The sequence below is a fragment of the Gossypium raimondii genome, chromosome 5 (genome assembly GCF_025698545.1).
Source record: "Gossypium raimondii isolate GPD5lz chromosome 5, ASM2569854v1, whole genome shotgun sequence".
Taxonomy (NCBI): domain Eukaryota; kingdom Viridiplantae; phylum Streptophyta; class Magnoliopsida; order Malvales; family Malvaceae; genus Gossypium; species Gossypium raimondii.
Window position 1 is genome coordinate 20,638,666 of NC_068569.1, and position 14,996 is coordinate 20,653,661.

At 31.2% G+C, this 14,996-nt stretch overlaps 1 protein-coding gene across 1 annotated transcript; it reads right to left on the bottom strand.

Annotated features, from left to right (window-relative positions):
- Positions 1–7,385: 7,385 nt before the first annotated feature.
- LOC105767467 (basic blue protein) lies at positions 7,386–8,133 on the bottom strand. Its single transcript, XM_012587022.2, has 2 exons — positions 7,876–8,133; positions 7,386–7,780 (listed from the first exon to the last, which is right to left on the bottom strand). Exons 1-2 carry the CDS (start codon positions 8,057–8,059, stop codon positions 7,581–7,583), a joined length of 384 nt encoding a protein of 127 aa, XP_012442476.1. The 5' UTR covers positions 8,060–8,133; the 3' UTR covers positions 7,386–7,580.
- Between the last annotated feature and the right edge of the window lie 6,863 nt (positions 8,134–14,996).

Genomic DNA, 14,996 nt, shown 5'->3' on the forward strand with positions numbered 1-14,996 from the left:
TTTTGGCACGTGGCGACAGTAGACTGGGGATGCAAGGTGGACCCGAAACTAACCAGTGCGTTGATCGAGAGGTGGAGACCCGATACGCACACATTTCATTTTCCATGTGGAGAGTGCACTGTCACTTTGGAAGACATCAGCCTGCAATTGGAATTGCCGGTGGACGGGTACCTAGCCACGGGGTCTGCCCAATCTAGCGATTGGCCAGCGGTGTGCTATGAGCTTCTGGGCGCTATTCCGGAGAAAATGGACGGATGTAAGATCGAGATGGGCTGGTTGCAAGACACATTCTCAGATCCGGATTAAGATCCAACCGAAATAGAAAGAATCTAATATGCTCGGGCATACATTTTTTAGTTAATTGGAGGTTATCTGATGCCGGACTTGTCACGGAGCCGCGTACATCTAAGATGACTGCTGAAACTCGTTGATTTTAGAGCAGCCGGTGAATTGAGTTGGGGGTCTGCCGTTTTGGCCACATTATATCGGGAGATGTGCGGGGAGACGCGACCGATGAGAGCAAAAATCGGAGGTTGCCTGTCACTATTGCAGTCATGGGCACGGTTATAATAAAAAACATCATTCCAAATAAACAACATCATTCCAAATAAACAACAAAAATAATACAACAAGATTATAATAAAAAAACATAAGTAAAAGTCCAAGTAAATAGCATGAGTCGAAATAAACAACAACATTATAAAAAAAAAAACATATGCAAAAGTCCAAAATACAATAGAAACCTACACCAAAAGAACACAACAAAAGTCCAATTAACCAACAACAATAACAAACCAAACCAAACTAATAACAACAACACATCAGTTCAAAAACCATTATAGAAACGTTTAAGTTTTTTTTTGTGCTTCAAACACCGTTGATAATCTTGAAACATCTAGTAAGAATGAGTTAGTTAAATAATAATTTTTTTTTCTAAAAATAAATTAAATAAATATTTAACTTTATAAACTAATGCTAAGTATGTTACCTTCTTGATCTTCGGGTATTTTGGATAAGTCTAGCAAATTTAAAAACAAAAGTGTTAGTTAAATTAAGGGAATGCTTACTAATATAAAGAATACAAAAGCTTATTTTATAAATTAAAATTTATATATTACCATCTTCCATGGTTTGAAGTTCATCAACATAATCTTCAAGATTGATGGCATCATTAGATTTCCGAAGCCAATCTTGTATGCAAACCAAAGCTTCGACCATGAGAGGAGTTAGAGAACTTCTAAAACTATCGAGAACATGTCCACCCATGCTAAATGCATTTTCCGAGGCAACTGTTGAGATAGGAATAGCAAGAATATCTCGAGCTATTTGTGCAAGAATAGGGAATCTAGGACTGTTCATTTTTCACCACAATAGTAAATCAAACGAACTTAAATTGTTTACTTCTTCATCCTCACCCAAATATCTATCCAACTCAGATTTGCTTTCTAATCCAACTTGTTTCTTCTTCTTAAGGTATTTTTGTTTGGCCAAGCTCGTTTTTATTTTTGACGGATCTATTTCCATTGAATTGCAAAGATTTGTCGAAGAACTAGATCTACCTTCAAACAATTCAATTCTCCCGGCATTAGAAGAATACTCATTGAACAAGCAATGCAAATCTTTATCAATCATTTTCATAATGTCATTAGTAACATTAGGAAAAAGCAAGTTGACCCCAAAGTCCAAAAAACTCATTTTACATCACGGATCAAAGATGACCACCAAGTAAACTAGCATGTTGATCTTGTTTCATTCACCCCAATACCTATTATATTTCTCTCTCATGTTGGAAGTCATAGAAATTATGTCTAGATCTCTACAATCTTGCCACCCATCAAAAAGACAATGCACATACGTCAATACTTCAAAAAGTGAATGAGACGTAACATGCAAAGATCCGGACACCTTCAATGTAAGATGATAAAAAGGCTCTAATACTTTTATAACTCTTCGAACAATTTCCCAATCATCAAATGTAGGAACTCCATCTCCAGCAGTAAGGTAAGGTTAAGAAAAAAATATGGTAATCACGTACATATGATTCAAATGCACGCTCATATTTTTCAGCCACCTTTAACATCATATATGTTGAGTTCCATCTAGTAGGCACATCTAAACACAATTGAGCCTTACTATCTATCATTTCTTCTTTTACCCGTTGGTTGAATTTTGTCAACCTCAATGGTGATGCTTTTATATACCTCACAACACGTCTAACTCGATCCGCAGACACAGAAGCATCCTTAATACCGTATTGCACAATGAGATTAAGAATGTGTGCAACACATCTCATATGAATAAATTTTCCATTTGCAACAGAAGCATTTCGATGATTCAATTTCTTTCTCAAATATTCAATGGCAACACTATTGGCGGATGCATTATCAACTGTAATAGTGAAGACCCCTCTCAATCCCCCAATCTCAAAGACATTTTTCAATGGCTTAACCTATGCTTTCACCTCTATGAGCGGATATTGGGCAAACATTTATAATCTTTTTTTGCAACCTCCACTCATCATCCACCCAATGTGCTGTTAAAACCATATAAGATATCTTCTGAAATGAAGTCTAAGTGTCTGTCGTCAAACAAACTCTACTTATATCTTTTTCAAAACAATTCTTCATCACACTCTTCATGGAGTTAAATAAATCAAGACAATCCCTTCTAATTGTCCAACGAGATGGAAGACGAAACCGTGGGCATGCTATAGAAAGAAAGTATTTGAAACCCTCTCCTTCTACAATTTTAAAAGGTAGTTCATCCATAATTATCATACGAACCAATGCTTTTCTAACAACATCTTTATCAAACACTCAAGTTGATAAATCCGTTGTTTCTTGGCTAACCTTCACAAATGTTAATTCTGATTGCTTCGGATTAGAAGTATTACCTCAAGGTCTTTTTAGGCATGCTTTCAAATGGTTATTCACATTCGTTGTAGAACCCGAAGTTGATTTCATTGTGTAAGTAGCATCACATGCATTGCACCTTGCTCTCATCTCCCCCTTTTCAGTCACAAATTTGGTGAAATGGTTCCAACAAGCTGCCCTTGGAGTAATCCTTTTTTGAACATTTTTCTTGGTTGTTGTTTGATTATCTCTACTTGGGGAATAATTTTGTGAACTTTGAGTGGAACCATCTCGCTTTGGATCACTCATAAATTAAACAAAAAAAAGTATGTTAAACTACATTTTAAACTTTAAAGTTAGTTAATTGAAGCCTAAATTAATATTATTGTAAAATAGCATAAATTAAACAAAAAAAGTCATTAAGCTATCGTTTAAACTTTAAAGTTAGTTAATTGAAGCCTAAATTAATATAATAGTACAAGTACAACAGCATAAATTAAACAAAAAAAGTATGTTAAACTACAGTTTAAACTTTAAAGTTAATTAATTGAAGCCTAAATTAATATAATAGTGCAATAGCATAAATTAAAAAAAAAGCAGTTTAAACTTTAAAGTTAGTTAATTGAAGCCTAAATTAATATAATAGTACAACAGCATAAATTAATTAATTGAAGCCTAGTTTTCTTTATAACTAACTAGCCAAAAGATTTATTATTAAAAGATTTAGGTGTCTATTAAACTACAATTTAAACTTTAAAATTAGTTAACATGGTATTTAAAAATTACGGTGGAGTGTTATTTTATTTTTAAGGTCCGGTATTTAATATTTTAATTTTAATTTATAATTTAAATATGATAATCTAATATTTTATTCATCATTTAATGTTATTTTATCGAATTGTATTAGCAAGCTGCAAAATCCTTTAAAAAGAAGCACATTTTATGCATTTTTTCTCTATTAATATTACGTTATTACTAATATTATATTATTATTAATATTACATTATTACTTTGGGAATTGGGAAATTAATTGGCTAACATTTTTCTCTATTAATATTACATTATTACTAATACTATATATTTTTATTAGGTTGTGCTTCCTGCTTAATTATTAATAATAAAAAGAATTTTACATCTCCCAAAACAAAAAAAGACAAACAACAATTAAATGTTTCATTTTTAATTATTTTAACAGTGTAATTAAAGGTTTCATTTGAGCGGGGAGATATCATTTTTAATTATTTTAAAGGTAAAAATGGCTTTACCAAGAGATTCCAACAGTTGCACTCAAAGTCTTAAATAAAATAAGTTAAATTCTTTCATTTTAAAAAATTAGCCCGATGATGATTGTACTGTGCCAGTGTGCCCCGTTCTACAACAGCAAACAGGTAAGTGGAGAAGGAAAATAGAGCGAAAATCATTCAATAGAGCGAAACAAATGCAAATAGAGCTAAAATCATTCAATAATTCAAAAATATTTCAAGACAAACTTTAAAGATGCAAAAAATTCGAGCTTACAATGGAAGAGAACAGACTGCCTCGGTCAGAAGGAATAGCAACTCGATTTGGAGGTAAGGATTTTGATTTGAAGGTTTATTTTAAGAAGAAGAAGAAGAAGAAGGAAGAAGAGTTTATTTTAGGGTTTTTTTAGAAAAATAAATTTTAAGGTTTCAACTTTGAATGGAATGGAAACAGAGAGAAGAAGAAAAATAAATAGGGCTTTGGACGATGGAATTTGCTGAGGGTGATTTGGGGGGAGGAATTTGAATTTGGGAAAATAAATCTTTGGGGCATGGGCAGACGGGCTTGGGAGAAATTGGCAATTGGGTTAAAGACTTAAAAGTAATTAAGTAAAAGCCTATTAAAAAATTTTTAAAAAATATAGTTTATATTCGGTTTATTCGAATTATTCGAGTTATTCAAATTCGAAAATTCAACTCGACTCGAACTCGAAATTCGAAAAAAAATTCAAGTTGATTCGATTAACTCGATTCAAATAATTCTAAATTTAAAATTTTTTTTGATTTTTTCGAATTAAATCGAATTTTACTCACCCTTACCCTCATCAGTCCAAAAATCCAAGAAAATAGTAACTCCTTATCACTCAACCAATGAAAATTTAATGTAAGAAAAAAATAGATTATTAGGTTCACAAATGAGGTAAAATAAACATTTATCAATCCAGACAAGACAACTATAACAATATGTTACATTGAAAGTTAATCAAACACGAAAAAGCTGAACATCCTTAGCCTTCAAAGAAGCATAGTCTCCCAGCATGTAAACTTCCAGGTGATCCGACAAGGCAGATTTGTCGATGTTTTCGTGGTTGTACGATTTGCAGACAAAGTAAACCACTGTCTGGATGACTAATTGGAAGAGAATCCCCGTGGAAAGCAACAAGAAACAAATGATTGCATACACAACCCTGTTAGCCATGCCCATGTCGGTTCCTTCCACAACCAGCCTCTTGAATGCCATATGGTTTAACCCCATCGCCGGTTGCAGGATAAAAAACACGGCTATCGCCAACCCTAGCTTTCCTTTGATGAGCGCTCCTCACGATGGCTGCAAACCCATATGCCTCTTCTAAAACAGATACAGTGGTAGCCAAGTGCCAGATTGTGGCCAAATAGAAGAGCCCCGCGGGGAACAAAACCACTAAAACGGCTAACACTGCATCAGCCATGGCGTCCATTTGTCCCACTGAAATTGCTGCCCAAATAATCAAGACAGGAGCAGCTACAACGAGATAGATAAAAATGGCAACGAAAATACTCAAGAAAGTAACAATCAGCCTCTTCCAAACCTTGGGAACAACTCTTATGATTGTCTTGAACGTGATTTCCCGAGCTGTATATATGCAGGCGATGGTGTAAACAACTGCAGCAGTTGAAAGAAGCGAAAAGAAGTAAAACATAGTGAAGTAGGCAAAGTTGAAAAGCAAAAAGTAAAGGGCTTCATGGGAGATAAGGTTAGATGAATTCTCGTATTCGGCAGTGTCTGATGGAATACGATCAAGTTGTAATTTGCTTGAGAATAGACTTGAAACTTGCACGTGAACAAGGTAAATGAAGGACAGAGGAAGGATTAAAGCTAAAGTGATGTTGGTGAAGAGCTTTCTCCATGATGATATGATTTTGTAGGATTCCTTGAATATGCCAAACAACCCTAGAAATTGCATCTCTTCTTGCCCTCTATCCATGCTCTTCTGTTTTTCTACAGTTACTTGGGAGATATTTAAGAAGGGGGGAGATGAGATGGGAAGATTATAGGAAGCTGGGTTCCGATTCCTTTCCATGATAAACTATTAACAGTCTCCACATTTTGACTTTTCCACATACAATTATTTAAAGGGAGAATTGAGTTATTGCCACGTGGAATTGACTCACAATCATTAGTTATTATTTGTGTTCAACTGATCAAAATACCATTTCGTGAGAAAGATTATATTATACAAATTCTAAAAGAATATTTAAATTTAAAGTAAGATTATTTTGACATTTCAACTTTATCGCCTCATTTTTTAGTTTTTATATTAATATTTTTGTTATATAAATTTCCCGCTTACTTGTGAATAAATTTTTTAATTAATATAATAATGATTAAACAGAGTAGAGAGTTTCCCATTAGAAAATCCACAAAAGATTCTTTTCTGATACCTTAGTTGTATAATATGCTTAAATTAAATTCTACTCAACTTTAATTTTTTTTGTATTTTTATATAATTTGAAATTTTGATTTAAACCGTAACATCAAATTTTTATATACGTTGGAATTAGTGCTCTTATCTTACTGGGCATCCCAATTAAAAGGCAAGGGTAATCTGGGAACTGGAATTTCGATGCTTTTATTTCCTCCCGAAAACACGCTTTGCTCTCTTTCGGACAAGTTTTCTCATTTCTTCAACTTACCAAATTGCCCTATACTTCAGAAAATTAACAAGAAAAAAGAAGCGAAAATTCAAAGTTGGTCACCCAACTTTCACAGCTTTTTCATTTACAGCATTAAGAGTAAAATTTTTGCAAAAAGGGCACTACTATTACTAACCATTTTCATTTACCGACCTACCTACCATCATCAAAAATGTTTCCAAAAACCACTATTCCAACTCTTTATTCATCTGATTCATCCAAAATTTAGAGTCTCTTCAACCCAAATACACTCACTAGTCACCACCAATCTTCAAAAATTTTCATTCATATCATAGGTGTAACATAATTTAGTAAATTGAGTCCTAACTACAATATCGGGTCTCATTCCTCCTCCCTTTATATATATGACTGTTCTTAATTGATGATTTCAAAAGTTGGCATCAAGAAAATTTTGTAGGGATTCAGTGTGTATTCCATTTAGCATTGTTCCGAAATAGATATGAAGTTGTTTGGTAATTAGTAACAATTTTATACTAGGGACTCAAATAAAATAACACCCTTTAGTGTGATCATATTTCAAATCTATAAATTAGAGAAACAAGAAACTGATTAGTTCTTGTAAAAATCAATTTGTGAAATCAAAATGGAGAGAGAGTAGTTTTTGTTGAACTATGATTGAAGTATCATAATCTATATTTACTCTTATTCCAATATAAGTAGAACACGGATGTTAAACATAAATATTTAAAATAAAATAAAAAAGTTGGAATAACATTCTCCTTAGTTAAAACCAAAGACGACAATGTAGTAGCACATTCAACCTATTATTTAGAAGAGAAGGCAATAATCTGTGTCACACTGCATTTATTGCAATCTTCATTCCAGACTCACAGTGACCAGCAGTGCTGCACATAAAGAAGTTGAGTCCCTTGGCCAGTTTTATCTTATCTTTCCCTGAGTTGTACACTTTTGCACCTGCAGGTGTGGTACAACTAGTGTACCCTCGTCTGTTCACTGCTACCACATTGTGGATAGTCGCATCGTAGTTGAACACTGCAACATCACAGTATAAAGTTTTTTTTTTTTGAATTACTTCAGACACAGACTAGGAAATATTTTCATCATTTTGTTTAGTTATTTGGAGTTACCTAGCACGTCGCCGGCCCTGAACCGCTTCCCTTTTGGCCAAGTAGCCGTGTTAAAAGTCCAACCATTAGAGCCACCGACAGTGTAAGTAGCTGCATCAATGGTTTCCAGGCAAACCATTAAGCACAATAGCAATGCAATTACGGACATGGTCGCTTGACTTGCACTGCCCCTTCCCTGCGCCATCTCTGAGAAAAGCTAAAGGTTTTAGAAGTGGAAAAGGCTGTTGGAGTGAGCGAGGTGGGGGGAAGCACAAGTTTTTATGCCTATATAAGCAGTTTCAAAACTGGGACTAGACAATCACAAAAGTGGGGGGGCTTTTGAGATTGTCATTGATTAAAGTTGAAGCCAACAACCGCATTAACGACTATTAACTTTCGGTGTTGATAATAAAGATTTGAAAATAATTAGAGGTGAATGATGACATTAATTGGGATGGGAGTATTCAAAAGAGAAGATTGTTTAGTGGTATGTGAAGGGGGTGTGGTGGACTATGGCACTCACATGGAAGAGTTGTAGCAGCAGTCACAAGCCGTGAACTGAGGTTGAAGTTATTGGGCGGAAGCTGATAGTTTCAGGGGAATAATGGGATGTCAATTCAAAAGGCAAAAAGGACAAGATTTTCAGGGACTATAAAGATGGCTAGCTTGACTAGTTGCTTAAATTGTGTTTTAAGAACATCAAGCAATGAAGGAGCTGATGTCTAAGCTTCCATCATGTAACAATCTCTTTAACCTTTTCTGTGGCGTCTGGTCCCGAGAAGGTTAAAACCGAATCTTGGTCGGACATCTAACTTATGCCCCAATCCATTTATCATACCATTAAATTAAGTTAGGTACTTAAATTTCATTTTAATGTTTAAATTGATCCATATCGTTTTTGGTTTAAACTACTAAGTATGTTTGACTTTCATTATACAAATACCTCACTCTTTTAAAATTTAAAAAAATTTAATCGACGTTTTTAGCTGATCATAAATGAACAAGTGGTTTGAATGATTATTATTATTATTTTGCATATGTGGATTTTATATTAGAATATTATTCTAATATCCTAAAATATTTAAAATTTTAATTTAATTTAATATTATTTTAATATATTGAGAATCCAAAGTTTTCTCTCTTGATTGTCTTTTTCGGTTCATGACTTGAATTATCTTCATAGGAATAAAAAGATTAAGATAAAAATTTAGAACTCAAACCTATTTTGTTGGAATCCTCTTTTTAGTATGACGGTAACCCATAGCTATATTTTTTTTGAAACCCATAAATCTCTTCATGTAGCTCCTTTCTCCGGTTTGTGTGTTTTGAAGGCTAAAACCAAAAATTCATTTTGATTGGAACTCATATCTTCCTCACTCATCCAAATTTAAAATTCTATAAATCAATTGGTTAAAATCTTCAGATGAATTAAAGGGGTTGAATCCTAAATTCCCAACTGGACCACGGAAAAGCATCTAAGGCTTATTTGTTGAAAAATGGTTTCCCAATCCTGATCAAATTGATGAAGCATAAACACGGGTACATCTCGAGCATACTCCAGTAAGCAACAAGTTCTTGAATTTTCATTCAAGATGAAGAAGCAATGCTCCATACACGGATCAAACAATAGTCAAAATGTTAGGTACTTTTTTTTTTACCACATCTATCATAGTTTTTGTACAATAAAATAATGTTTTTATTAAAATTTGGGTAAATTATATTAGTAGTCACTCAATTATGAAAAGTTACAATTTTTTTTTGTTATCTAACTATGAAAAGTTATAAAACGGTCACCCAAATATTCAATTTTGTTTTTTATTTTTTGTTTTTTTATCACCAACTAGTAGATGTGATCATGGGTTGAGCTTCAATAGAATTTTAGGCCCTTTTTTAACCTTGGGTCTGGCCTAAAAATAAGCCCAAAATTTTGTCTAAGCTCGGCTCGAATAAAAATGCTAAAACTTGAGCTCAGTCTGCTCATGTTGATTTTTTATATATTATTATTTTTATATAAAAATAAATTTAAAAAATACAATACATAAAATATACTAAAAACAATAAAATAAATGTTTCCCAACAAATTGAAAATAAATTTTAAAAATTATTTATACTTAAATAATACTAAGATAGGTACAATTTAACAAGTAAATACCTCTAAAATAGTAGCAAAATTAATAATAAAACAAGAGTTATATAATACCAAACAATAACAATAAAATCATATCAATATAATAGCGATATGACACCAAAACAACAGAGTAAAAATAGTAAAAACAACAGCATGTTTTTTTTTTTTGCAAATTCGGGTCAGGCCGAGCTAGGCTGAGGCCAAAAAAAGCTTACCCAAGGCTTGACTTGTTTAGAAAATGGGCTTTGTTTTTTAACCCAATCATATTTTTCAGGCCTATATTTTTTCCCAAACCTTTCTACTTTTTGGACGGGCTAGGTGGTCCGACTCATGATCAGGTTTACCAACTAGCTAATGTAAAAAATGGAAACATATGACCAAAAAAAATTAATTGTTGAATGACCAATTTGTAACTTTTCATAGTTATCTAACAAAAAAAAATATACTTTGATATAACTTTTCATGTTTCTAATTTTTTTTTTCGGCTCACCGCTCACCTTGCTTTTTCATCCATCACTCCTCCTCTTCCAATCATTCATCGTAAATTTTTTTCCAAGGTTTTTTGAAAGTTGGGGAAACATTTTAGTGATGTCTTCGCATCCTGTTTTTTTTTTTAGTTGTCAATTCCTCACAAAATTGAATGGTAAAGATTATTAAAACTTTTACAAACTTAGTACTCACCTTCCGTTTTTCATTTTTAAAAAAATTTTTCTTGTCAATACCTCAAAAATTGAATTAAAAGTTAGATTGGATTTAAAGAACATAATTTAATTTTTAGATTTTCTCAAAAAATGATAATTTTACTCAACTACCATTCAAACTCAATTCTCACTATCCTAATAATTTTATTGGCTGCTGTAACTTAATTTAACTATTTAATATTTGCAATTTATTTCAAAAGATTGTTCAAAAGCGAATAAACTTGTATGGCGTGATAGGCCAAAAAGGAGTTAACTTTGTTTAGGTTTCAAAATCTGGAAAAAAAAATTGGGATTCAATAAGCTTACATGGTGTGATCAGCAAAAATATCAGTTTATTGTAGTATATTTCAATAGCTTGTTAAGATAGTTCCAAAACCTGAAAAAAAAAAAAAGTGCAAGATGAATGATTGTAAGAGAAAGGAATGATAAGTGAAAAAGGTGAGTAGTAATTCTTCATTGCTTTTGAAAAGTGCCGTGGAAAAGTACTTTTTAGAAGTGCTTTTGAAAAGATTGGTTTAAAATTTGAATGTTTAGCATTGTTGTCAAAAAGTGCTTTTGAGAAATAAAATATCCATTTTAGACATGTTATTATCAAGTAACAAATATGCATTTAAATAATATTTAAATTAGTTAATATTATTATATTTTAGTAAGAATATAAAAAAATTATTATAACTTGTTGTTAATATTTTAATATATGAAATATAAATTTTAAATATTTTTAAGCAATAGATATTAATTATTTATAAAATTTAATTAGAATATATAAACTATATTTTAAATATTTAAATATAAATATTAAATATTTGTAATTAGTATTTTAAAAAATATTTTTTATATTTTAATTAATGATTTTAACACAATTGTAATTAAACACCAAGAAAAAAAAATCATGTTATTGGAGGGGTGAAAAAGTAATTAAGCACCAAAAGTGCTTTTGGGAGAGGAAAAGCTAAAATTTTTAGCTTCTCCTTTTCAGAAGTGTTTTTCAAAAGCACTTCTGAAAAGCTAAAAATTTCAGCTAAAAGTAGCTTGTTCTTCACAACTTTTCTTTTAAAAGTGGTTTTGGAGTCAGAAGTGTTTTTTTTAAGTAATGAAGAACTGTCCCTAAGTCGGTAAGAGTTTTAACGTTGTGTAACTATTTTCTTATCTCATGGGCTGCACAAAACAGTTCGTAATTAAGCGTGTATATTTCATATTTTTCATGGTTTTTTGGGTGATTCGGCCCATCAGGATTGACTCATCACTTTAAAAAAATTTAAGGTTTATCTACTTGAATCCTAATTGAATTAAAACGCTTTAATAAATTATATTTTACCAGGATAATTATGGTAGATGGGAACTAATTTCAACCATTGATTTAATTTAATCTGTACAATTGGATATGAGGAAGCTCAACTATAAATAGAGGCCTCCCCTTCATTTATAATAACTTCATTCTCTCTTAGTTAAAGAATATATTGAGAATATATATTCAAATATCTTGTGTGCTTTATTTTCTTGTTGTTTTTTAGTTTTTTGTTACTCTTTTGTTTTGAGTTATTTTTATTATATTTTTCGATGCCCTAAAAAAATTTGCGGAAGAATTCTTACTTTTCGAGTTTTAGGTTGACTTGGATAGATTTGAAGCGAAAAAATCATTAAGACCGCGAGATTTGCTAGATTAAAATTCTAACCACATAACATAATTTTATAAGACAAAGATCATGACTATAGAGATAAAAAGGCCTACCTAATAAATTTTTGAAAAAGATGGAGATGGATTTTTATTCTTTTTATACCATATCTATAATCTCACCTCAACTTTTTTTATTAAAAGATAAACATGCATGCTTGATTCCACGCCATTTAATTTTTTCTTTCTTTAATGAAGGAGATAAAATAGGATTTCATTATCCTCATTTATTTTCTTTTTAATTAAACCTAATTTTTTAATAATTAGTAAAATCAAAATAAAGTAAAAGCATTTTATTTAAAATAAAATATATATATTTTATTTCCATCATAGAAATTAGGTGGGTTTTTTTAATACACATGTTTGGTTATAATTAGTTAAAATTCATAGTTTAATGTGAAATAGATTATATATCCAATTTTAGTATTAAAATTCTAAAAATAAATTAAATTTAGATAATAAGCATTCAAGGATTAATATTTGTAATAATTGAAAACTTCAAATATTATTTGAATTCATAGGTATCCTTAAATATCCAATTTAAATGTAAATTTAGCATTTAAGAAGTAATTGAAAATTTTAGCTTTTGCTTGGTACTAGGCTAAATCGAGAAAATTTTGTTAGGATGGTCGAAATTAAATTGTAATTTTTACGATACAAAAATACAATTTAATTATTTTAATAGCCTATATATTTATATTTTTAAAAGATTAAATTAAATATTTATATTTTTAGAAGGTTAAAATACAATTTTACTTACTTTTACTAATTTAAAATTTTAAAAAATTTAAGAGGCATTTCATTTTAGGGAGGCCTTGCTAGCCCCCCTAGGTTCACCCCTATTTGGTATGAAGGATGTGAATCATGTATACAAATATGAGTAGGTTTAGATAAAATTTTAGGGTTGAATCAAATTTAGATAAATAGAAAACGGAGTAACTTCATGCTTAAACCCGATTTAATTAGGTACATGAGCTCTTAACAAACACTTTGAAATATGCTATTGAATTAACACAAGTCATAAGCTTAACCCCATAATTTCCAAAAACCCTTCACCAAAACTGCCGCAGGATTTATGCATATCAAAGTTGGAATGCCCTTGTGATGCCTTTCCACCCAACATTACCAGAGATGTATCTATTCCTCGCAAACGCATAGGAAATAATGTGATGAATATAGTTTTATTTCTAAAGTAGATAATTACTTAAAAGTTGAAATAATATATTTTGTAAATTACATTTTATTATTAAATAATTTAAATTACAAATTTGGTGAATATATCTTAGCTTTTAGGTATTCAAATTTCCTACCTTTTATATTAAATTACTTCCTTTTGTTAAGCATTTAACTTTTTCGATTGATGTGAGATAAGGAATAAAGGGAGGTTGATATGTTGATTTTTAAGCTCGAGAATTAAACCGCACAATCTTAAATGATAGGGTTTTTAAATTATGGGTTGGTATAATATATTCCTAATCAATAATAAAATGAAGCAGATTTATTTCATCTGAATGGATGATCTCAGAAAATAATTAAGATAAGACTATATTTCATTTGATTAACAAATACTTGGTAAACTTTTTTATATTCAACAAATATCTCCCATCAATAAACTGAAAAATTAGATACTTGATGATAAATTAATATTCTACTCTAAATATCTTTAAATTCAATACACTCTAAGAATGCTTTTTAGAAAGAAATATTTTCCCACTTATTTATTTTCATCAAATTCAAGTGAAGTGCTATTTAAAAAAGAAAGCAAGTTTGTGGTATGTACTAAATACTGCTCCTTAATCGGTAGTTTTATACATAAAGATCTCCACGTTTCTTCTTTTTGGTAAATAAAGAAAAGAAAAGAAAATGAACCCCAACAAGTCTATCACCATGTAGAATACATATTAAGCATCAAGATCCATTATTCTGTATGGGGATTTGTGTATTCATGGCCAAATTTGTAACCCACAAACATCATCTAATGTACCCATCCTACAACAAAACCCTTCAACACGTGTAAACATTCTCCCCAGTTGTCTCTGTGTGAACATTTTCCTGTGGCAGATACTACTAGTGAATAAAAGTTTGAACCTAGTGTCACATATCTAGTAGCTGGCTAGTTGATGTTGATGCATGTCTCCTTCAATCGGCCCAAGCTACATGCAAAATAATATATATGATGATAATGAAGCTACACTATATATAGTGGCTGGTGACATTCCCCTTTTTCATTTTCATTTCTTGATTTTCTTAGCTATTATCATAAACCCTTTGCTTCAAACTCACAAGGGTACTGTTCATTAAATTAATTAACCTGTGTATGTATGTATTGAAAGGAACTTCCAACAAGAATGATTTTTGACCCTTGTCTTCTACTTGCACATCAGCAACTCATGATAGTTTCCTACGAAAGCTTTAGCTCTTAACAACATTGAAAACCTTTTGATGTTCAATTTTAATGTAAGGATGCAACTGCAACCAGCTGTTTAGGTTTGAATTTAGAAATTTTATATATAAGCATATAGCTGGAGTTGCATATATTTATTGACATATTTCCACCACCACCTTTCCACTTTAAGGAAAACTTATAGTACTTCTGTCATCTTTTTTTCCTCAAATACTTGATACAGATCAATTGAGG